General features: G+C 40.7%; 1 protein-coding gene and 1 non-coding gene across 7 annotated transcripts in view; one reads left to right on the forward strand and one right to left on the reverse strand.

The window, feature by feature from the left end:
* Positions 1-25,519, reverse strand: part of ALDH1L2 (aldehyde dehydrogenase 1 family member L2) — a 49,006-nt gene that overhangs the window by 22,077 nt on the left and 1,410 nt on the right. For 3 of the 6 annotated variants that reach the window (XR_004966156.1, XM_036300253.1, XM_036300252.1), the window contains exons 2-10: positions 20,686-20,830; positions 16,425-16,659; positions 11,574-11,739; positions 9,795-9,896; positions 9,496-9,585; positions 6,783-6,917; positions 5,513-5,638; positions 4,847-4,938; positions 1,652-1,799 (exon numbers count right to left, since the gene is read on the reverse strand). Coding sequence is in view for 5 of the 6 variants with exons in the window: in XM_036300253.1 (XP_036156146.1) it covers positions 1,652-1,799; positions 4,847-4,938; positions 5,513-5,638; positions 6,783-6,917; positions 9,496-9,585; positions 9,795-9,896; positions 11,574-11,739; positions 16,425-16,659; positions 20,686-20,830 (1,239 nt within the window). In the remaining variant the exon portion in view is untranslated. Of the gene's footprint in view, positions 1-1,651; positions 1,800-4,846; positions 4,939-5,512; positions 5,639-6,782; positions 6,918-9,495; positions 9,586-9,794; positions 9,897-11,573; positions 11,740-11,827; positions 11,988-16,424; positions 16,660-20,685; positions 20,831-25,519 lie in introns of those variants that run through there. The other 3 variants (XM_036300254.1, XM_036300255.1, XM_036300256.1) reach the window with 3 other exon arrangements.
* LOC118652326 lies at positions 9,031-9,158 on the forward strand. The gene has a single exon (XR_004966572.1). It is a non-coding gene; the product is annotated as a small nucleolar RNA SNORA24 (small nucleolar RNA).

Consider the following 25,519-nt stretch of genomic DNA (forward strand, 5'->3'; position numbering starts at 1 on the left):
AAAGTTTTAATTTGCATGACAATAGTAGCAAAACTGAAGATTAGGGAGCAGAGTATGTTGCAGCAAAGTTTTTCTATACAGTTGGTATTAAGTTGGAATTAATCTGAATAGGAAAGTTTTAAGCAAAAATGTCCATTGTAATCCTCAAGGCAACTACTAAGAAAATAATCAAAAATATATAGTAAAAGTAACAGTAAGGGATTAAACAGGCACACTAGACAATATCCTTTTAATGCAAAAGGAAGCAGTAAAGACAGTATAGAGAAAAAAAGGCATAAGACAAGACATATAGAAGCACAAGTGACAAAAGCACAAATAGATAAATTAGGCTTAATCAAATTTTAAAACTTTTGTGTGTCAAAGGACACTATCAAAGAGTAAAAAGAAAGCCCACAGAATGAGAGAAAATATTTACAAATCATATATCTGATTAGGGTGAAAATATATAAGGTCTCTTAAACCTCAAAAATTAAAAAGACAAACTCCCAATTGAAAAATAGGCAAAAGATCTGAATAGATATTTCTTCAAAGAAGATATACAAATAGCCAATAAGCACACGAAAAGATGCGCATCACTAGTCATTAGGGAAATGGAAATTAAAACCACAATGAAATACCAGATTACACCCATCAGGACAGCTAAAATAGAAAAGACAGATAATAGGAAATAGCAAATGTTGGTGAGGACATGGAGAATTAAATTTTCCTACACTGCTAGTGAGATTGTAAATGGTGTAGCTATTGTGGAAAAGAGTTTGGTAGTTCCTCAAAAGGTGAAACATATGACTCATCAATTTACTCCTAAATATATACCCAAGAGAACTGAGAATATATGTGCACACAAAAACTTACATGTTCATTTTCATAGAAGTATTATTTGTAATAGTAAAAAAGTAGAAACAACCCATATGTACATGAAATGAGGAATGGATAAACAAAACGTAGTGTGTCAACACAATGGAATATTATTTGGCCAGAAAAAGGAATGAAATAATAGCACATTCTACAACATGGTTGAATCTTGAACAAATTATGCTAAGTAAAAGAAGCCAGATGCAAAAGGCCACATATTGTATAATTCCATTTATATAAAATATCTAGAATAGGCAAACATGGAGACAGAAAGTAAATTAATGGTTGCCAGGAGCCAGTGGCCAGAGGAGGAGGGCTGAGAATGACTGCCAACGAATACAGGATTTTGTTTTGGAGTGATAAAAATGTTCCATAATCACATAGTGGTGATGGTTACATAACTCTGAATAGACTAAAAACCACTGAATTTTACACTGTGAAAGGGTGAATTTTATGGAATCTGAATTATATCATTTTTAAAAAGATTTTAAAAATTTGATTTCAGAGAGAGGAAGGGAGAGGGAGATGGAAACATCAATGATGAGAGTGAATAATCCATCGGCTGCCTCCTGCACACACTCTACTGGGGATTGAGCCTGCAATCTGGCTATGTGTCCCAACTGGGAATCGAACCATGACCTCCTGGTTCAATGGTTGATGCTCAGCCACTGAGCAACACCGGCTGGACTGAATTATATCTTAACACAACTTTTATTTTAAAAACAAGTGGATGAAAGATATAGCATTTTTAATAGTATAGGAATCTTACTGATTTAGGTTTTAAACACCATAGACTTACATAATCCACTACTAGCTCTTCTTCCTGATCTTCTCCTCTTAGTTTCCTCACGACTTTTTGGATGAAGTCTTCAAACTTGGTGGCCATATAGACATCTTCATTCTGTAACTGAAGCCCACCACATTTCTGTCTGATCTCTTCAACCAGCCTTAAAGCAAGAACCAGCTTGTGTTACTCACATTTATTAAAGGATTTAGGGAAGCTGTGTTATTATAGTTGTCGTTTCAAAGTAAAACATGTCACACGCCTATATATATCTATGAAGTCTTCTATGATAGCAATCAGAGAAATTGATAACACCAGAAGAAAAAAAACTAAAAAGCTTTGTGGAAGGACAATGTCAGTTCTTTATATGCTTAAAGAGAAAAGAAAGCAAGGCAAAAATATTTTAATTATTTGCAATACAAGCAAGATAATAAGGGGTTCATAAAATTAGTTCCCTTTTCTTTCAAATGCAGTCAAGGAGTAATAAAATAAAGGAAATTTCCTAGCTGTAAAGATTATGAGAAACACAAGTCATATTTTTTTGGGGGGGGGGCATTGCACTGTTTATTTCTATTAGTTACACTGTGCTTTTAACACATGACAGTCCCTGTAGAGTGGGTGCAGTCAATGGTGAAGTACAGGGGCAGGGAAAACTTCAGAGAAAAGCACAGCAAAATACTAGTGTTCTGGAAGAACTGCAATAATAGAGATTAGGATGAGATAGTAAGTAGTCAATACACCCAGCCCTCTCTCAATAGTGTCTCTTGATGTTCTCACCATCTTTTAACGTACATAAACATGTACACGTGGTTATGCTAGGGTGAGGTGAGAGGAGGATACAGGTGTGACAACTCATCCAAGAGGTTTTTGAGCCTGAATCTGAGATACAACTGTTAAATTGGCTTTGCAGAGAAGAAATCTAAGAGGATGAGGTCAGAGGAATGGGATGGAAAACATACACATAGTGCAACTTCTTCACTAATTTAGGCAACCTGCTCTCTGGAAAAGGACTATTAAGCCAAGACTTTCTTCAAGACCGAGGCTGACCAGAGATGCCTTTTAGTCCACGGGGAGTTATCCTGTTATTCTTTCAGAGTTTGAGAAGACTTCTCAGGAGCTAGACACACAACCTTATTCCCTGTCTGTTCTGTCTGTTCTCCCCAATTTTCTCGGGGGAATATTTCTGAATATTAGAGACACGGAAAAAAATGACATTCTCCTTTTCTCTCTCCTCATGTAGGGATTTCACAATTTAACTACAGGGGCCCTGTAGAATTCTTTCTCTCTCCGTGATCAGCAAGAGGCAAATGTGAGTGCTTTAGCCTCAACAAGTGGTCTTAGTTGAATCTACCAGAAAAAAAAAAAAAAAAAAAAAAAGGTGATTGAAACCCTCTGCTTTAGGCCCTAAAAAAAAGAGAGGAGAGGAGTGCAGATTGGTTTGGCTCAGTGGATAGAGCATCGGCCTGGGGATTGATGGGGCTGAGGTTCGAATGCAGCCAAGGATGAGAGAGGGAGAGATGGCGAGGGAGCAGGAGGGGAGCGCCTCTCCACAAGTCATATTGCAGAATATTTTCTCTAGATTGCGTGTAAGAATAAAACAAACATTTGTTTGTATCACATGGTTAATGTAGGTACTAATTAGAACCATAGTTCAATATAATATCTGAAATCTTTTCCAATTCTTTGATTTTTCACTGCTGATTTTTCAAAATACAGCTGTTATTTAACGTTTCTTGAATAGCAATGGTGAACTAGATGCACTATAGAAAGCCTACCACAGCTGTTGTTCAGTCATTTATCCTCTAAAAGAGATGAGATGCCTTGGTAATTCAAGATAATAATATCAGATGATTATGGTAAGCCAGACACTCAAACAGGAAATAGGTAATTTCTGCAAGAGTATTTTGCTGGCAAAAAAAAAAAAAAAAAAAAAAGTACTAAAAGTACAGGATTGAAATCTTTAGTTGAGCAAGTTAGAAATTTCTGGTAAATCATGAGTCATAGCTGAGAAATTTGTAATTTGAGGAACCAAAACTCTTGACTTTTGATAAAAAGTCATTTCCTCTTGAGATGATCATTTTTGGTTATTGAACTACAAAAGCTTCATGAATGAAGGGATCTTGTCTTGTTGATGACTGTATCCCTAGTGCAAAAAACAAACAAAAACTGTTCCTTATATATAGTAAGTGTTCAATAGATGTTGTTAAATAAATGAATGAATAAATGAGCAAACAGAATATTTGTCAAGAACACACTCGCTGTGTTGACATGAAAGGTTGTATCAAGAGGAGTGACATTGTTTACCTTATTTAGTTAGTGACTATTGTGTCAAAGAAAAAACACCTCTGAACCTGGCCGGCATGGCTTAGTGGTTGAGCGTCAACCTATGAACCAGGAGGTCACAGTTCAATTCCGGGTCAGGGCATATGCCCAAGTTGTGGGCTTGATCCCTAGAGTGGGGTTTGCAGGAGGCAGCTGATCAATGATTCTCTCTCATCATTGATATTTCTATCTTCCTCTCCCTCTCCCTTCCTCTCTGAAATCAATAAAAATAAAAACAACAACACCTCTGCAACTCTCCACTATTAGGATTTTGGTACACTCTTCGTTCCAAAGAGTGGGTTTCTAGGATTCTAGCCTTTTCAACTTGCTGTAATCCTCTGTAGGGAAATTCTGACTATAGGTTGATGATCCTTATTCTCACAAGTAGCCTGGTAATCCTCATTCTAGATAGATCTTACTGGGCAATTTGGGAGGATAGGAAAAAACTATTTTGGTGGGAAGTGTAATCAAGGTCAGATATCCTTCTGGATCAAACTATGTAGGAAATTCCCGATTAACATTTTCACCTGGAACATCCCAATTCCAATGTCAAATTAGAGGAAAATCAGCTAAGAAAGATAAAGACACATTTTTAAAGAAAACACTTAGAAGGGTTGCTTTTCTGGGCATATAGGAGATATGAAAATTACTTCTGGTTAACAACAAAGAGAAGGAAACAAATATATATATATATATATATATATATATATATATATATATATATATGAATGATTATGGAAACAAACCAAACAAAAAAGATGAAGAGAAACATAGCAGCCAGGTAGGATAAAGTAATAACATCCGGAACAAGGGATTTAGATTTTATTTTCCAAGTCGCACTCAGAATCCCTAGTGGGCAGGTGTGAATGAGTAAGGTGGTGGTTTTACCTGACAACATCCATTGAGCTTGCTCCAGATTTAAAGAAGTCTGTTGAGTCTTCAATAACAGGAACGTTGCTTAAAATTCCAGCCCAGATGACCTAGACAACAAGAATAACTTTTCTGAGGGCTGTACCAGGTAGAACACTGGCAGAGACTGGCTGGCTCCTCACAAACCGATTTCTTCTTCATCTTGGATACAAGATGAAGGATGCCTTCCTCAGCATCTCTTCAAGTTAGATGCAGCTGTAAGGCGGCCATCCAGCCAATGAATCTGAGTAGAAGTGATCTGCACTCCAGTCTTGGCCCTTGAAAAACTTCCCTCACACAATTCTGTCTGCTCTTTTGCCCTTCTTGGCTGGCTGGAATGGAGGTGACCCCCAGGATGACCTTGGAGAGAGCAGAACCTCTGAGTCCCCGAATAAGTCAATCCCTAATCCTCAGGTTCCAGCTTTCCCCCTCATTCCGTTGCCAACCTGAATCTTGCTTTGGATTATTTATGTGAGTGAAAAATAAATCCGCATATAAATTTTGGCATTGATTTCTTATGGTAGCTAATACAAAAGAAGAGGAAATAAACTTCCATCTCCACTACTTTGAGTACCGATGGTACCAGGTACAAAAATGCTTCACTTTTCCCAGGTAGGAGAAATAGTGAGGACATCACATGCTCACCTTGATGGTCTCCGCCACCTTCATCTCTTCGGCTGTAAGTTCTACCACTGAGGTCTCACCCGCTGAAAAGTACTGAGAGGCAGGGATCATTTTCCCATCTTCAAACTGTAGATTTCTCACCATCAGCTACAAAACAGCAAAAAAATAAGAAGGAGAATTGGGGGTTTGGGCAATTCAAAAGTGAGGTGGGTGGAAGAAGGAATCATATATTTAAGGAGTAGATTATTTGGCAAATGCAAACATATGGATGAAGAGGACTTGCCATTATGTGTAAAGGGACTGAAGCAGTATTTTAACAATGGCAGCAGACAGGAGACAGTTAAGTCTAGGAGTAGATACATCTCAAAATGGATAATAAGTTCCTGAAAAATTGACATTTGATGTGGGAATTTGAACTAAAATCTGCTATAACTACCACCACTGCCATCATGTGAACACTTCACATGCACATGTGTGTACGTGGATGCTTAGTATGCATATGCTGACGTATCTTATTTAATCTCATAAGTCCTGATGGAGGCAGGCGCCATTATTAGCTCTGTTTTATTGATGGGGAAATGAGGTTACTGAGGGTGAGTAATTTGCCCAATGCCACACAGCTAGTAAGTAACAGAGCTGTGGTTACAACCCCGGAACCAGCTGGACCCTAAAGCCTGCAATATTAATAGCTGATCTATCCTGCAAGCTAGCGGAGAATATCTGTCATGTGGCAAATTCCCTTTTGCTTTCTTCATGGGGAAGCTTCCCAAGAGCCCACTGGAGCCAGAGCCCACACTCCCAAGCACAGGGATGGGGTGGGCACCTGCCTGGTGAGGCAGAGGCAATGAGCATCTAAAAAAGGACCATCCATCTCATTTGATCCTCCCAGACTCTGGCGGTGGGAAGGCAGACAGATGGGATTACTCTCTCTGTTTCATAAATGGGGAAACTGAGACCCAGAGGGGAGAAGCATCCTTCCCAAGACCAGTAGATGGCAGAGCAGGGGTTTCTATCCCGTTTTCTGACTAAATTTCATGCTCTTTCTACTACTGCATTGCAAAGCTGGCTGTTCAGGTCCTCGGGGCCATCCTGGGGGCCTTGTTCTCATTCAGGCACATCGAGGTGGCTCATCCCCAGAGGAAAATGGGCACAGGTATCTTGAGCCTCCCACATCTCACTGCAAAGCCAGATGACCTTGTGAAAGATATTCCCTTAATAGCTTGGGGTATAGAAGGAAACAAAAAAAAGGGGGGGGGGGAGTATTTTACAGATGACCGTATTGAACACTCACTGCTTTTCCATCGTTACCAAAAAGAACAAGTCCATTTTTGGTAACAAGGCCAGGCTTCTGGGCACCTTTAATTTCCAGGGGTTCTCCAGGCGGCACGGAGCTATTCAGTAGTGAAGAGCCATAGAACGTGACCATCTAATAAAGAGATCAAACCCAGAGTGTGAAGTGGGGAAGTTGCACCTCTGAACAGATGTGTGCCAACAGTACTGTCTGCAAAAATGCTGGAATTATCACTCATGATAAAATCAGACACCCCCATGGAGAGACTGTAACAAGCATCTGTAGAGATGACACAAAGCAAGAGATAGTCTGCAACTATAGGACTGAAGAGTTTCAAAAATGTCCCACACCCAGACAACATGAGTATACATTTGTCATTTATTCACATTGATACAAAGGTGAATGAGAGGAGAAGCTCTCACAGACTTTCCAGGCTGGAGGTAGGGTTTTTAAAGGGAATGGAGGTGTTGGGGGGCGGGGGGGTGGCAGTGTGTATTCCAATGTATTGTGATGATTGATGGGAAGTACAGGGCGCTTTGAGGGTAGTTCATGGAAATAGGACTGGATCTAGACCAGTGGTTCTCAACCTTCCTAATGCCGCAATCCTTTAAAACAGTTCCTCATGTTGTGGTGACCCCCAACCATAAAATTATTTTCGTTGCTACTTCATAACTGTAATTTTGCTACTGTTATGAATCGTAATGTAAATATCTGATATGCAGGATGTATTTTCATTGTTACAAATTGAACATAATTAAAGCATAGTGATTAATCACAAAAACAATATGTAATTATATATGTGTTTTCCGATGGTCTTAGGCAACCCCTGTGAAAGGGTCGTTCGACCCCCAAAGGGGTCACGACCCACAGGTTGAGAACCGCTGATCTAGACCATAACCAAGAGACCTTGTTATTAACTGATTTGTTATTATAATTCTACTACTATCCTCTGTCTTTTTTGAGGACAATAAAGTTAACATTTGCTGAATACTTTTGGCAGGGACCAAGCACTTAAATGAATGAACATGTGTTAACTCATTTAATCTTCAGATAACCCATAACCTATAAAGGAGGCACTATTATTCCATTTTACAATAAGGAAACCAAGGCACTCAAAGGTTAAGTAACCTGCCCCAGGTTCCATAGCAGAGCCAGAATTTTAACTGAAACATTCCAGTTCCAGATTCCACACTCACTGCACTAAACTTCCTCCCTTGGTCCTTCATTGATCCCACATATTTTTATTTTATTATTATTTTTTAAATATATATTTTTATTGATTTCAGAGAGGAAGGCAGAGGGAGAAAGAGATAAAAACATCAATGATGAGAGAATCATTGACCGGCTGTCTCCTACTGGAGATTGAGCCAGCAACCCAGGCATGTGCCCTGACCGGGAATTGAACCGTGACCTTCTGGTTCATAGCTCAATGCTCAACCACTGAGCCACTCCAGCAGGGCATGATCCCACATATTTATATTGGCACCTCATATGCACTAAGAACCCTGCTTCGGTGCTGAGATTATCAAGACAACAACTTGAAGCCCTTACCCCTAAACGGCTCATAGTCTAGTGGAGGAGAAGGGCTAGGTAAATAAAGAGACACAATATATAATGTGCTGCATCAGAGGTAGGCAGGGTATTGTGGGAACAGAGAAGGATAGACCCTCAACCTCACCAGGCTGGACAGGAAACTTCTTAGAAGAGGTGAAACCTGAGACCCTGAGTTGGGATTCCCCAGTTGAGAAGGCCCTTCCTGCTCTGGTTCCACTCACCTCCACCGCCTCATCTCTCCCCTTGCCTCTCACACCTGCTGCCCACACCTGAGGCTCCGGCTTCATTGTGACTTTGGGGTAATACATTCTCCTGTCCCTGGGTCTTCACCACTTTTTCCTATTCTCTACCTGGGACCTTTTCTCAACGTGCAATCAAATAAGTCAGCTTTTCCAGGAAGCCTTTCCTACCACACCTGAATCTGGGCCTCAGGCATGTATAGCACTTGTCTTACTGCATTTGGAGTGTTTATTCACTTCTCTGCCTTTTCCATAAAACCGCAGGCTCCGTGAGAGCAGGGGCTGTGCCTGCTGTCTGCTCCACAGCAGATGCTCTCTGTGGGCTGAGTCACACACACCTAGAATCACAGATCCTCCTCACGACCCAGGGAAGACCAGGGGAAGCCTACACTTATGTGCAATACCTCTTACAATGAAAAACAAACAAACAACAACAACAAAAAACGTGGTCCCTACTCCATGCGTCTTTGGGGCCTGTCAACTGTGGCCGTCTCCCTTCCTAGCCGTGGAAGAGCATTTTCTTGTTTATTGGCAAAGCTGTCACATAACTGGTATCGGATTCTGACTTGCACAAGTAACATTCTTCACTTTTAAAACCCTGGAGGGGGCTGGGTTATTGCACAAAGGTCTATTTTTCAAACGTTTCTGCGAAGTTTAACTAATTATTGCAATGGGTAATGGAGAACATAAAGGATCAAGAAATCCAGTGACGTGGGTGAAGTCTCCTTTAGCTTCCTGCAATGCACAGGACAAATGTGATTTCGAGTCAACAGCTCCAGGATTGAGTGGGAAATGACGCTACGGGAACAAAATAATGTTCTGGAAACTGTAGGGAAAGTATTTCCAATATAGGCCTTGTTAACATAAGAAACATTCAAACCTGTTTTAAAAAAATAAGAAATGTGGTCCCTAGAACATACCTGTCCATTTATCTCTGTCCAGGCGCCAGGGACTTTATCATGGCCTCGGATCCAGTTATGTAAAACTTCAGCAGACTGATCCCAAGAAATCTAGGAAAGCACAAAGCACAGGCTGAAGCTCTTGATGGTGACAGCGCCAAAGGCAACGGAAACATCTCTGTCCCTCAGAAGTAGAAGTAGGAGTGGTTGGGCTGGCTGGCTTGGAGATCTGCCTTTGGGCGAAAAAATAGTACACTGGGAACCACTCAGAGTTTGAGGGTCATGAATTTTGAAATGTGCTATTGAGTTGGTATAAATACCTCAGCATTGTCCTTTTTCTGGATACCTTCATAGGTTGCCCCTTCTTCTGGCTGGGGAATCCGAGGAGCTTTTCCATCGGCTATGAGTTGAACAGCTTCCACCTAAAGCCAGAAACGTTACCTGTGTCACAGCCCAATGGGCAACAACAGCATGATCTGTTTAACTGAAGTTTCTGCTCTACAGAATTACTGCTTATAAGTCTGTCCAGACAGTCAGACTATGATAATAACTAGCATTTCTTCAGATCTGTCTATGTGCCAGGCAGTGTGGTAGTTACTTCATGTGAAATACCCCTTGCAACTTCACACCAATCCTGCAAGGTGGATATTATTATTCCTGCTCACAGATGAGGAAACCGAGGCTTAAAAAAGTTAAGCAGCTAGCTCAAGATTACAGAGATGGCCAGTAGGTTGTCAGAAGAAAGATCTGCATCCAAGTCTATCTACTGCCAATATCAAGTCTGTACTTCCTTCTTTAAACAAATTTCAACCTCCCCTGGGCGATTCAATGGAAATTTCAGGTATATTATTGTAAAATAAGTCATGATGGGTTATTTCATCTCATCATGATGATTCCAGACAGTGATACATTGCTATATGTAAGTCATTCAACTTGCTTTCTAGCTTAGGACACCTGGAAGTTTAAAAAGTTAACATCTACCCATGAGTTTGATTGCGTTTGGGGTGTGTCCTACTTTCTCTTCCATGTTATATTTATATTTATGTTTGTCTGGAGTTGAGAGCCTCTCTCCTTCACTGGGAGGTCTATGTGAGCTCAAGTTCTCAGATTTCTCTCTAAGCTCTCAGAGCTGTTGACCAACCTCCCAAGAGCACATGGAGCAAACCACCTGGGAACAAGGACAAGTTTACAGCTCATTCATTCTACCCACTTCTAGCTATCATATCACCTGGGTTTGGGTACCAGAGCCAGATTGGAAAAAATGCCACTGAACACATATAATAGTATTTTGATTGTATTATGTAATTATCATTTTTGAGCACCTATTGTATGCCAGCTGCTTTACACAAATGCCATTTAATTTTCACAACAACTATCCATCAGGTAGTATTATCTAGATTTTATAGATAAGGAAACCAAGGCTAAAGAGTCTAAGTGACCTGCCCATTGTCATACTATAAACAAGTGATAGAATGAGAACTTTGGTGTCAATAAATCATTAAATGATACAAACAGAATACTGCTCTCCTCCCTCTGAAATCAAAGGCTGCTGCTGTATATCATCTTACTGTCCATCTCTGTGTTGCTACTTCTACCATATCAAACTCTGGAAAACATTAAATAACAGTAAAACTTACCTTTCAATACTTTTATAGGTTTATATAGTTTTTACTTTGTGGGGTACATGCTCTGAGCACATCTGAACAAATAGAGCAACACCAAATTTCACCCCATTATATAGACTGATTTCAAATACTTTTACAGGAAGTCCAAATTACATAGCACAATTTCTTAAGATTCTCTGTACTTCTTTACAATTAGTGTTATAAACAGGGTTGGAGATTCAAGTAATTGGCAAAATAATTGAAACAGTTTGATTGCTAGTCATCCGTTTGATCATTGCTCTCAGAAGATCAAATCAGCTTCATTGACTAGAAATTTTACAGTTCAGATATCCACCCTAAATACACTATCCTACTGGTAAATGTAAAAGTTCATTTTATTTGGATTTACATTTTTAGTAAAAATTCCTAAAAGAAAAATATCTTCAAAACTCTAAAGGTTTACTAAATTCTTCTTGATGGCATAAGTGTACTGACCATGGCTTTGATTCCTTCAGGAAAAAGAAATCGATTATATAGTGCATCCACTGTATCATTGGGTTCAACATCACATGACCTCTGAAGAAGGATGGGTCCTGTGTCTAAACCATCATCAGCCCAGAATACAGAAAATCCAGCTTTCTTATCTCCCATAATTAGAGTCCTGTGAAAATAAAGAGTTTCAACTTAAAAGTTTGGTTAACTGTACCATAAAATGATGAATTAGTGATAGTAAAGCACAAGGTAGTTACAATGGAGAGTTGATTGTGAATGAAGCTACTGTGAGATTTTTAAAAAAAAATAATTTTTGATTGATTTCAGAGAGTAAGGGAGAGGGAGAGAGAGAGATAGAAACATTAATGATGAGAGAGAATTCACTGATCGGCTGCCTCCTGTACACCCCACACTGGGGATGATCGAGCCCACAATCCGGGCATGTGCCCTGATCGGGAATTGAACCGTGACCTCCTGGTTCCTAGCTCAACGCTCAACCACTAAGCCATACCACTGGGCTGTGAGAAATTAATAATAGAGCTGGGAAATGTCACCACTTATAAAAAGCAATATTTAATGGTACTGCTATTTTATACATCCATACATCTCTAGTCTTGTTAACACATACTAATGACTTACAGTCTACTGAAAAAGGCATTAGAGTCCATCATTATTACCACTCACTGACTACCTGGTGTCGGCTTCCTACAGCAGCATCAAGTAATTTTACCCACCTGGGTTCAATTCTTACCTCATATTTGACCCTGTATTAGGCAGAATAAGATAATGGGAGATAAAACTAAGGATGCTTAGTGCAATGTGAAGAGGAGAACTGATTGTTAATTTAAGTTGTGCAATTCAGGAATAAGCATCATTTAGAGCTAGAAGTCTGCATAAGTTCTAGTAAAAGATGGTTGATTAATTCAACTAGCATTTGTATTTTGGGCTCTATAAAGTTTAGCCTAAGAGAAAATGCCCTACCTATGGGGCATAATACATATGAACTGGGTATGTGGACAAATAAAATCATATTAGAGAGCAGGCTAATGAAGTAGTAGATCAGCCATGTCCACGATCAAAATAATTTTTACTTCTCTGAGCAATTAATCAAGCCAGGCCTAAATAAATCAACCAACCAATCACTCTTTTCAGAAATGTTGTGGAATTAAATTAGCTTTATGTTACCAAGATCCTTGAAAATATTCATATACTTTGACCCAATGATTCTGCATGTAGAAGCAATGTGAAATGAAAAAAAAACACACCACAAGTTTAAGTACACAGATATGCATTACAGTACTATTTAAAGAGCAAAAAGAAATCAATTTATGTAATCAGATTTTAAATACAATGAATGAAATGTTCATCACACTTAAGCTAAGTATAGATTTTCTGTCTGTTCAATCATCTGACGCTGAGAGATATCTGGGAGAGGTGCAGGCAAAGGAAAGAAGGTAGAGAAAGTGGACAAGGCCCACAGCATGATGGACCAACGGCAGTGGTCGGCAAACTGTGGCTCGCGAGCCACATGCGGCTCTTTGGCCCCTTGAGTGTGTCTCTTCCACAAAATACCGACTTCTGCGCATGGGCCACAAAGTTTCTTTTTTAAAAATTTTATTTATGTATTTTTAATTAAATCTTTATTGTTCTGATTATTACAGTTGTTCCTCTCCCTCCCCCCCCATAGCTCCCCTCCACCCGGTTCCCACCCCGCCTTCTGCCCTTATCCCCCTCCCTGCCCCCGTTCTCATCCATAGGTGTACAATTTTTGTCCAGTCTCTTCCCACACCCCCTACATCCCTTTCCCCCCCGAGAATAGTCAGTCCATTCCCTTTCTATGCCCCTGATTCTATTATACTCACCAGTTTATTCTGTTTATCAGATTATTTATTCACTTGATTTTTAGATTCAATTGTTGATAGATGTGTATTTGTTGTTCATAATTTGTGTCTTTACCTTTTTCTTCTTCTTCCTCTTCTTAAAGGATACCTTTCAGCATTTCATATAATACTGGTTTGGTGGTGATGAACTCCTTTAGCTTTTTCTTATCTGTGAAGCTCTTTATCTGACCTTCAATTCTGAATGATAGCTTTGCTGGATAAAGTAATCTTGGTTGTAGGTTCTTGCTATTCATCACTTTGAATATTTCTTGCCACTCTCTTCTGGCCTGCATAGTTTCTGTTGAGAAATCAGCTGACAGTCGTATGGGTACTCCCTTGTAGATAACTGACTTTTTTTCTCTTGCTGCTTTTAAGATTCTCTCTTTGTCTTTTGCTCTTGACATTTTAATTATGATGTGTCTTGGTGTGGTCCTCTTTGGATTCCTTTTGTTTGGGGTTCTCTGCGCTTCCTGGACCTGTAAGTCTATTTCTTTCAGCAGGTAGGGGACGTTTTCTGTCATTATTTCTTCAAATAGGTTTTCAATATCTTGCTCTCTCTCTTCTTCTGGCACCCCCATAATTTGGATGTTCGTATGCTTGAAGTTGTCCCAGAGGCTCCTTACACTATCTTCATATTTTTGGATTCTTTTTTCATTTTGTTTTTCCAGTTGGGTGTTTTTTGCTTCTTCGTATTTCAAATCTTTGACTTGATTCTTGAGATCCTCTAGTCTGCTGTTGGAACTCTGTATAATATTCTTTATTTCAGTCAGTGTATGCTTAATTTCTAATTGGTCCTTTTTCATATCCTCGAGGGTCTCACTAGATTTCTTGAGGGTCTCACTAAATTTATCAGCGGTTTCTACAAAATTCTTGAAAAACCTTGTAAGTGTGGTTTTGAACTCTATATGCTGTAGTTTGCTTTCCTCCATTTCTGTCATTTGTGATCTGTTTCTTTGTCTCCACATTGTTTATGCTTCCCTGTGTTGATAGAGTGGCTTTCTGTGCTAGGTGTCCTACAGGGCCCAGTGGCTCAGCCTCCCCAATTACCTGATGTGGACACTCTTTGTGCACCCCTGTGTGGGCTTTGTGCACAGTCTTGTTGTAGTTAAGCTTTGATTGTTGTAGGTATCACTGGGAGGAATTGACCTCCAGGCCAATTGGCTGTGAGAATCAGCTATGTCTGCAGTGGGAGAACTTCTGTGCTGAAGACACCCTTATGGGGCAAGACTTGCTTCAGTGGGGCTTTGGTGCTCACTGAGTCTGCCCCTGAGTGTGTCCCTTATGGATCTGAGGACTTGTAATCTGGATGGTCTCACTCTGACCACTGGGTACACTGGCTCTTGGATCTCTAAGGAGGTGCTAATTTAGCCTCTGCCCAGCAGGAGCTATGGAGAGATCTGTAGATTCCTCTTCTTTGTTTGGGGTTTGGAGGTGCCCAGATGAGGACAAGCTGTGAAGCAATGCAAGCTGCTGTGGGGCCTTGCGCCTTCGTTTGGAAGTTCTTGGTCTCTCTAACCCAGCTGCAGTTTGTTAGGTAATTTTCAGATTGCAAAGGGCCAGGCCTTTCATATGCAAAAGCCTCTGTGCACAGCTTGGGGGGGTGGGGTCTCTGGGAATCAACAGGGTGGAGCAAGCAGCTATGGCTGCTCCTCAGTCCTACCTTAAGAGGCCCAGAGTCTCAGTGTCCTGGTAATTGCTACAAGCACCTCTGAGAGAAAGCCGCCCTCAAGTTCCAACCGATGCCAGACAGTCCAGTTTCTCCCTGTATGAGTCTGGGTCCCCAGAGACTCTCCCAGAATTGGAGTTCAGAGCAGTCGGGAGCTTGAGACTCTCCCGATTCAAAAAGTAAGCCGCATCCTCAGGTACCAGCCCTTTCCATGTACACCTCCGTACCTCTGCACTTTACTTCCGCACCTCCTCTGAGTCTCAGTGTGCTTTTCTCTTTCCTTCTAGTTGTAGAATTTCCACTCAGCCAGCCTTCTTGTAGTTCTGGATGATGTCCATTTTGTCTTTTAGTTGTATTTTTGAAGTGGTTGTGCGAGGCAGCAATTTCCGGTGTTTACCTATGCTGCCATCTTGGTTTCTCTCCCCTGGGCCACAAAGTTTCAATCGCACTGTACGTGAGCGCCCGCACATGGTATTTTGTGGAAGAGCCACACTCAAGGGGCAAAGAGCCTCATGTGGCTCGAGAGTCGCAGTTTGCCAACCACTGACTTATGGCATTGGGTACCTACAGTGTACCAGGCATTGTTCTTGATTCTGGGAAATACAGCAATGAAATAGAACATAGTCCCTCCCTCAAGAAGCTTAATGTTGAGTGGGGGAAGACAGACAACAAAGATAATTTCAGGTAACTCAGCATTTCCTGAAATGTGCTTGAGATGTTCTATGCAAAAGAAAAAAAAGTTCTATGATCAAATAAGTTTGGGAACACTGTGTACTCAGATTCCCTCTGGGAGATTATGATGCTAACATTACAAGTTCTAACAAGTCCTGTGATAAGAAAATCCAGTATTACCAAGCTTGTCTGATGGTAGAACCTTTGTTTAAACCTAGTTGAAGCCCATTCTTGTAACCTGGTTACAGACCACTCTTGGGAAATGCTGTTTTGTCTTATGCAGTTCCTCTAACTCTCAGGAGAGTTCATGCAACAGTAGCAATCATACAGGACCTCACAATTGTTCAAGCTTACCTACGTCCTTGATCATCTAGGTAAAAAACAGAAAGACTGTGGACAATAGGAATAGGCTTATTTTCTCTGTTATTAAAAACATCTCACCAGCCTAGCCCACATGGCTCAGTGGCACATACCCGGGGCACATGCCCAGGTTGTGGGCTCGATCCCCAGTGTGGGGCATGCAGGAGGCAGCTGATCAATGATTCTCTCATCATTGATGTTTCTGTCTTGCCTTCTCCCTTCCTCTCTGAAATTAATTAAAAATAAAATAAATAAAAATAAAACAAAACATTTCACCAGTTGATAGCAGAGGCTCCTCTGTGCCTGGGAAGGATGGACGGGTGGTAAATGATGGAACCGTGCTTTGGGCTGTCAATTACATCCATGGGGATGAACTGTGTGCAGAAAGGAAGCACGTTTAGCTCGGCACCCACGGATCTGTAGGCCTCTGCCACCTCCTTTATGGTCTTGCCCTTGACTCTCCATCTGGGGAACTTGAACACAGGGGTCCCATCTTTCTCTGCAGCCAAAGCTGAGCATGAAAGAGAAGATTGTTTTCATTAAAAATAATTTTAGCGGTAATTTCATATTGCTGTAGAGCTACACATTGTAATTTTATAGCTTTGTGAAACATTTACAAATAAAACATGGTGAAGAAAAATTTAGATTCTGGCCAGGATTTGACCTGCTATAATTTTACCATGAACCATTTATGTTTCTACTGTGATTTTTATCTATGTACTAGAGGTCCCATACATGAATTTGTGCACAGGTAGGGTCCCTTGGCCTGGTTGCCAATCAGGGAGGTCTCGCCCAGCCCCGGGGCTGATTGGGGCCGGCTGGCCACGGGGAGGGACCGCGGGAGGTTAGCTGGCCATGGAAGGTTGGCTGTGGGAGTGCACTGACCACCAGGGGGCAGCTCCTGTGTTGAGCGTCTGCCCCCTGGTGGTCAGTGTGCGTCATAGTGACCGGTCGTTCAGTTGACTGGTCGTAATGGTCACTTAGGCTTTTATATATATAGATTTAAGGTATAATGTTTGAACTCAAACATTTGTAGCTAGATAACATTTTTTGAGATTTTTAACTGAGGCTTTCTTTTATGGATCAAAATTTGTACTTCTCTTATTGATCCCGCCATTTAAAGAACATTTGCTTGTTGTTGTTTTTTTAAATATTTGGAGCCAGGTGCCAATACATCACCACCCAAATTAGACATACTCAGTCTCTGGCACAGTTGGAAAACCTCAAGTTTCTTCCCAGGCCCGTTGGTTGAGGAGAGTCCCTTTAATCACAGGGAAAACTGTAAACCAGGACACCTTCTCTCTGCCAAACGGGCAGAGCCCAAAAGATAAAGGGATAAAGGAGCTGAGCTGAACCTGTCTAGTTCCTTCACCCAAGTTCACCAATCAGATAAGTTAGGGGAGGAGAGGCCAAGACTGAAGAACACATGCTCCCTGTAGGGTTCGGCCATACTGGAGCAGATCCTAGGCTCTGTCCTGGAAAGTGTCCCTTCTTGCCCAGACAGGGTGGCTCAGTGGTTGAGTGTCCACCCATGAAGCAGGAGGTCATGCTTGATTCCCAGTCAGGGCACAGACCCAGGCTGCAGACTCAGTCCCCAGTAGGGGGTGTACAGGAGGCAGCTGATCAATGATTCTCTTTTCCTCTCTCCCTTCCTCTCTCTGAAATCAATTTAAAAAACATATTTTAAAAAATAAAATAAAAGGAATGACTCCATTCTACCTCTGTGTGAAATGGACTGGCCCTCAAAGTGCAGACAGCGCAAGCATGTTTTTTCCATAATAAAATCTCAGTTTTACTACTATATACCCTAAAATATTAAGTACATTTCTTTTTCATTGGTAACTCAAAGTAACTACATTTTAGGCTTTTTACCTATATATTTTTTGGTTCCCTTTCCTTCTCTTAATCCAATCATCAATATTCATTGATTCCAGATGGGATGCCTACGCCACAAAGCCTCAATTCCAAAGCCTAGTAAGTCTTGAAGGCCATCAAGGTGATGCCTTGATCAATCCATTTGGAAGAGCTTGAGAAACCAGTATAATGATGTTCATAAAATGTAAATATTCATAAAATGCTCAAAAGCTGTAAACAACTCAAATGTCAGGTAATAGGAAAATAGATACACAGTAAAAAAAAAAAAAAAAAAAGAGTTAAATTGGGAGAAAATTGTGAAAGGTCTAAGAATCACATGCTTGCAATTCTTCTGAAGTTCATGTACATGGCAGAGACTGCTAGTTGACCCCCTTCATCCTTTATGAGTGGATTCCTATAATTTAGCTGAACACATAGCTAAATAAAATACTGAATAAAATCTGTATCCTAAAATCTGATATCCTAAATTTTTTTAAAAATATATTTTATTGATTTTTTACAGAGAGGAAGGGAGAGAGATAGAGAGTTAGAAACATCAATGAGAGAGAAACACCAATCAGCTGCCTCCTGCACATCTCCTGCACACTGAATAAAATCTGTATGGCTCAGCCTGTCCTGCAAATAGATTTGACCTGTAAGTAAATTCTAGCCAATGGGATACAAGTAGGAATAATATGTGCATCTTCTGGATTATGCCCTTAATGAAAAACTTGCCCTCTACTTCTCTTTGTCTTGCTGCTTGCTGGATGCAGACTGGATAGTCAGGGCGGAAGAAGCTACCTGGACCATGGGATGCAAGTCCATGGCAAAACAACAGAAAGAGCTTTCATGTGATAAGTGCAGAACTGTCACAACAGTTCAGATGACCAACCCAGACTTGAGAAATGAACTTCTATCTTAATTCAAGCTACTAATATTTGGGGTCCCTCTGATACAACAGAAAATCTGATATCCTAATTTTTTTTAAAATATATTTTATTGATTTTTTACAGAGAGATAGTTAAAAACATCGATGAGAGAGAAACATCGATCAGCTGCCTCCTGCACACCTCCTACTGGGGATGTGCCTGCAACCCAGGTATTTGCCCTTGACCGGAATCGAACCTGGGACCTTTCAGTCCACAGGCCGACGCTCTATCCACTGAGCCAAACCGGTTTCGGCTGATATCCTAAATTTAAGTCTTCCCAAATATCCCACACAGAACTAATGAAAATAGATAGTTCTAGCAACAGGAATCATTCAAAAAGAAGCAGTTGGAGCCAGGTATATAAAAATGCATGAGGCAGGTTCCCTCAGAATTCCCCAGGTTGAGGAAACCTTTTTCTGAAACAAGGACAATTTTTAAATCAGTGATTAAATTCATGTGCATATGGGTTCTTGGCCCAACTTTTCTTTTAGTTTGACTCTTGAAAAATAATATTAAAATGTAATATTGTTAAAAGCAATAACAAGAAAGGAAAAACCCCAGAGCTGCTTCTTTCAAAAAAAAAGTAAAATTTCAGGGTTATTGGTATATTATTTTCCAACCAACATGTTGCATCATACCAGTGACTCATGAAGTCCCAAGTCATAAGCCAAGATTTCTAGGCACTAGTCCTGTTCCTGACCTGTATTATTTGTAGACTGTTTCTATCTCTGTGTCTTACACCCTTTCTTCTTCTTTTTTTAATCCTCACCTGAGGATATTTTTTTCCATTGCTTTCTGGAAAGAGTAGGGGAGAGAGAGAGAGAGAGAGAAAGAAACATTGACAGGAAAGAGACACATTGATTGGCTGCCGGGAATCCAGCCTGCAACCTGAGACCCTTTGGCGCATGGGCTGAGGCTCTAACCATTTAGCAACACCAGCCAGGGCCTTGCACCCTTTCTTGACCTAACCATAGCATGCAAATCAGAAACACACTGCAGCCCTAGATGGTTTGGCTCAGTAGGTAGAGTGTTGGCCTGCGGACCAAAGGGTCCTGGGTTTGATTCCAGTCAAGGGCCTGGTCGGGGTGCGTGCAGGAGGCAACCAATCTGTTTCTCTCACATCGATGCTTCCCTCTCTCTTCCACTCTCTCTAAAAAAATATATCAATGGAAAATCCTCGGGTGAGGATTAAAAACAACAACAAAAGAAACACACTGCAGGCTTGTTCTGAGGATGGCTATCTTCTTTATCTACCGTAATCACCAAGCAGCCCCAGCTATAACTTGTTCTGAGACAAAGGCCTTCTTTATGACCCCACATCAATATCTATGATTGGGTGTGGTCTTCCCTGTACTCCTTTTGGCATCTCTGCATCAAGTATTATTCTTTGAAAAGTCACAAGTGTAACTCAGAAAAAAAATATATGCCTGGAAATTCCGCTGATGGACCTGATGATTACCATGGAGATAAGTGGAGAAACTCAATACAACAGGTGCCTGCTCCTTTGTCTTGGGACCCACAGAGAAGGGAGAATTTTTGACTCTTATGTCCACCATGCCAATAGACTTGGCCAGACAAGGCTTTCAATAGGTCCGGTGGAAGCCGCAGAGCCCAGAAGGGAGGCATGCAATCTAGGTCTTCCGGGCCTGTGGCAAGTAAGTGGAAGTACAGAAATGCTAATGAGAGATGCCGGCTCTGAGTGGGCCCCAGGCTGAATAGTTGAAAGCCCAGTTCAGAGTCCTTGATACACTCACCCAGTGGGTCAGCTTTTCCATCCTTGTCTGGAACTGTGAACACCCCCACCACTCGATGGCCCTCTTTGCAGAGGTGGCTGTAGACTTCTTGTCCAAAGAGGCTCTGACCAATAAGGGCCAACTTCAGCTGGTTTTTGAAATAAACCTGTGAAATAATTCAATGATGACAGATGTTAGCATGGGCAGAAGACACATGGGTAATATTCATTTTTAAATCATTCAAGATGACTTGAGGACAACACAAGGCTCAAAGATCTACTAAATATATTTTTTACTGACATACGCTGAACCTAGACTATCTGAGATCCAAACCTAGTGTCACCTGCCCCTTATTAGTTGTGTGGCCTTAAGCAAGTAACTAACTTCTGTTTGCTTTTTCTCTCATCTGTAAAATGGGAATAATAACAGCACCAACCTCATACAATTTTGAAGTACATGACTTTAATATGCAATAGGCTTAGTGCAGTGTCTAACACCTAGTGCTGCTTAAGTAAAAACTTTAATAATGTTTTAAAGATTTTACTACTTATGTGCTTTTTAACACTGGTTTATGTGTTTGTTTGTTTTATAAAGCCTAGAATTCCAAAATCCTTGGTAAGTGGATCCAATTCATTTGTTCTTAAAACCTGGATTGATCTAATGGAACATTCTTTTTTTAAAAAAAAAAAAAAAGTACATATATACATATATGTTTTGTTTTTTGTTTTTCAGAGAGGAAGGGAGAGGGAGAGAGAGAGAGAAACATCAATGAAGAGAGAGGACCATTGATCACTGTCTCCTGCATGCCCCACACTGGGAATCGAGCCCGTAACCCAGGCATGTGCCCTGACCGGAATCAAACCGTGACCTCCTGGTTCACAGGTCGCCTTTTTAGGCATGAACTTAAAAGTATACAGGCTCATACCTTCCCTGCAATTGAGCTGATAATTAACACTAGAAAGACTGAAATTTAGTATATACCTGTATTGCCCAAAAGCAGTCAAAATGACTGTATTGTGAAAGAATAATATCGGAGCACTCTTCACTTATGTTCCTTAGCTTTTCCAATAACTCACTTCTATTCGACATTTCTTTCATGAATTTAGGGCGCAAAAGAAATAAAATAAACAACTTATTAGAACAAGTATCACTGCATAAAGATTCGAATAACAAGTACTAGTTTAGCTTATTGAGCAACTGCAACTTATCAAGTATCGACAATTTATCCTGTACTTGTATGTTATCATGTGACGGTAATGGAAAAAAATGAAAACTGTTATTTCAATACAGAGCCGAACTGGTCATATAAGAAATGTACTCAATTCAATAATAAGAGTCATTTGATTATTTAAAATTTCCCCAAGCAGTCAAAATGACTGCTTTTGGGCAATATAGGTATAACACACATATATATATATATACCAGAAATGAAGGAGGGGGAGGTAAATACAATTATTAATAAACGCATTTATATGTTGTACAAAAAGTCACAAAATTCTAAGACATTGTGTCCTTATATACATAATTGTTTTTCTAATTGAAATTAAAAAGCAGTCAAAATGACTTCCTTGGGCAATCTAGTGTTAAACAATTGAGGTTTTAAAAATCCTTTTCAGGACCAGCGGAAGTTTCTATCCTTAGCCTAGAACTTCAATGTCTAACAGATATTCACAAGCAAATATTAACTCTGCCTATGGAAACCATGTGACTATTCATTTCCTCTCATAAAAAAAATCTGAATGTTCTGTAAACGTTCTGTCTTCAAATCCTATAATTAATGCTGTGGCTTGAAATAGAACTTACATGTTGGCTATCTTACAAAAGGTGGCTTTACCTCATGCCATTACCAATGCCAGATATTTTGAAACATCTAAAATACTACTCTTAAAACAAAGGAGCCAGGAGGCTGAGCTGACTCAATGTCAGCTGTCACCCATTATTTGGAGTTCAAATTCACATTCAACACGCCTCCAGAAAGACAGTGTGTAAGGAAACCGTGCCAGTTTCTTTGGAAATACTGTATTCACCAAAACACCATCTGAGCTCAGTGCTTAAGCTGAAGTTACAAAGGTGAGTTTCTAACACTGAGAAATGTTCAGATTTTAAGTGTGTTTATAATGCGTTAGCATAATTCCAAAGAAAACTGGACTGGGATATTTTACCTTACTCTTATTTCTCCAAGTATAACCTGAAGGCTGACTGACAGTGTTGGCAGAATCAGCTGGGCGAGTACGTTAGAAATGTGGATTCCTAGACCCCACCCAGATCTACTGAGTTAGGCTTGAGGCCCAGGAAGCTGCATTTTAACAAGCTCTTCATTGACTCACAGGCACACAGAGTCGGAGGATCTCTGATTTATGGAGGGTGTGCGTCTGCCAGCTACAAAAGATTCCGCCCTGGGGAGTTTGGATTCCGCCCGAAAAAAGGGGTGGAAATATTAGCAAACAGTTTAATGAGATCCTAAGATATGCCAGGTGTTTCATATATATCACTTCCTTTTGATTGCCCAGTGATTCTTGGAGACAGGCGTTATTAAGCTATTTTACAGATAAAGAAATTAAAACTGAGAAGTTAAGATACAGCCCAGAGTCAAATAGCGTACTAAGTACTATATCAATGTTATCATTATCATTTCCTCAGCATTTAGTGCTCAGGATATAATACATTATCTAATATGGTTTGAGGTTGAATTTGGAGGTTCTAAAAGCAAACTAGACACCAAAGCAGGGGTCAGGCAATAAGGAAATAAGTTAAGAACATGGGTGCTAGAACTAGAGTATAAAACCAGTACTTGGTTCCAGGAGGCAAAGAAGGGTCCAACCTCTCAGTGATTCCTAAGATCACCTCAAGTCCTGGAATCAGGCCATGAACCCACAGCCATCAGCCAAACTTGTTCCAGACGCTGGCAGAGGAAGCAAAATAAATATGAGGGCTAATTAATCCCCACCATGAGGAGAAATTAAGAAGCAGTGAGCCAGGCAAGAGAGTGGACAATAGTAACTGAGAAAGGATTTTATTACTGTAATAGAAGCCTGGTGCATGAATGCGTGCATGGGTGGGGTCCCTCGGCCTGGCCAGCGATCCAGGCCTATTGGGGGAGCCAGCCGGCCGGGCGAGGGGCTGTGGGAGGTTGGCCAGTCGGCTGGGGGGAGAGGGGCTGCAGCTGGCTCGGTGTGGGGCGGGGGGGGGGTGCCATGGGAGGTTGGCTGGTGGGAAGAGGGAGGCAGGAGGGGCTGTGGGAGGTTGGCTATGGGAGTGCACTGACCACCAGGGGACAGCTCCTGCATTGAGCATCTGCTCCCTGGTGGTCAGTGTGTGTCATAGCGACTGGTTGACCCGTCATTTGGTTGGAACAGTCACTTAGGTTTCTATATATATAGATAATTGCACTAGTTAAAAAGACCCAGTCATTTCACTAAACTGAAATCAATAAATATTTCTAAGTCCATTTCTTTCTTTATTTTTTTCTTAATCCTCCACCCAAAGATATTTTTCCATTGATTTTTTTAGGGAGAGTGGAAGAGGGAGGGCAAGACAGAGAAATAGCAATGTGAGAGAAACACATTGCTTGTTTGCCTCCTGCATGAGCCCAAACCAGGGCCTGGGCCGGGAGGAGCCTGCAATCAAGGTACGTGCACTTGACTGGATCGAACTCGGGACCCTTTGGTCCTCAGGCTGATGCTCTATCCACTGAGCAAAACTGGCTAGGGCTCTAAATCCATTTCTTTAAATCAGAGAATGGAAAAGTATATTCTATCAGGAAATGTTATAAAGTAATTTTCCCCTTGGATTTTGCTACATCCAGAGAGATTCCCCTCCCCCTATTTTGCTTTAATACCAAACTCATAAAAAGTGCTGTGATTTTTTTTTCTAGATGACAGTATAATTTATATACAGAATATGCCCTTTTCAGTGTATAGTTCTGTCAGTTTAAACAAACACACAGTCATATAACCACAATCAAGCCCCCACTATTCCATCAGCTCCCAAAAGTCCTTTATGTCCCTTTGTAATCAATCCTTGCCCTATCTCCAGCCCCTGACAATCATTGATCTTTTGCCTATCACTAAGTTTTACTCGTTCCAAATGTTAGATAAATGGAATTATATAATAGGAAGCCCTTAGAGTCTGTCTTCTTACCCTTAGCATACATATTTGAGTTTCATCCATGTTGTATGTATCAGTAGTCCATTCCCTTTCTACTTTTCTTTTCTGAGTAGGATTCCATTGTTTGGATGAATATACCACAGTTTGTTTATCCTGTCACCAACTGAAGGACATTTAAGTTATTTCCAATTTTTGGTGACTAGGAACAAAGCCTCTCTAAACATTCATAAGTAGGTATTTGTGTGAATAAAAGTTTTCATGGGCAAATACCTAGGAGTGCAATTGCTGGGCCATAAAATGTTTAACTTTATTTAAAAAAAAAACAAAAAAAAAAAAACACTGCCAGTTTTCCAAAGTGGCTGTACCATTTTACACTCCCACCAGCCGCGCTTGATTTTGAACAATTCTTATGGGACACGGTCCAAAGGGTGGCTCCTCACTTTCTATGGAGCAAGAAACACCCAATGCTTCACTTCTCCCATGCCTTCCTTTTGGCCGTTGAAGAAACTGCCGTCCCCCTAGCCACATGTCACTGTTCTTCCACGAGCATTCCTGGGTGCAGCCAGGCTCAGGCCCCTGACCCCTCACCCTGCCTGGTGCTTCCCTCACACACATGTTTTTGTTTATGCTATTTGCCACCTGGGACGTTCAGATTTTACTAGTCAAATCTTATGTAAACCCCATTATTGTAATAATCTTTTCGCTCTTCAAGACTTTTTTCTGCTCTCCAAAAAATAAAATTCAATGA

The sequence above is a fragment of the Myotis myotis genome, unplaced genomic scaffold (genome assembly GCF_014108235.1).
Source record: "Myotis myotis isolate mMyoMyo1 unplaced genomic scaffold, mMyoMyo1.p scaffold_m19_p_3, whole genome shotgun sequence".
NCBI lineage: Eukaryota > Metazoa > Chordata > Mammalia > Chiroptera > Vespertilionidae > Myotis > Myotis myotis.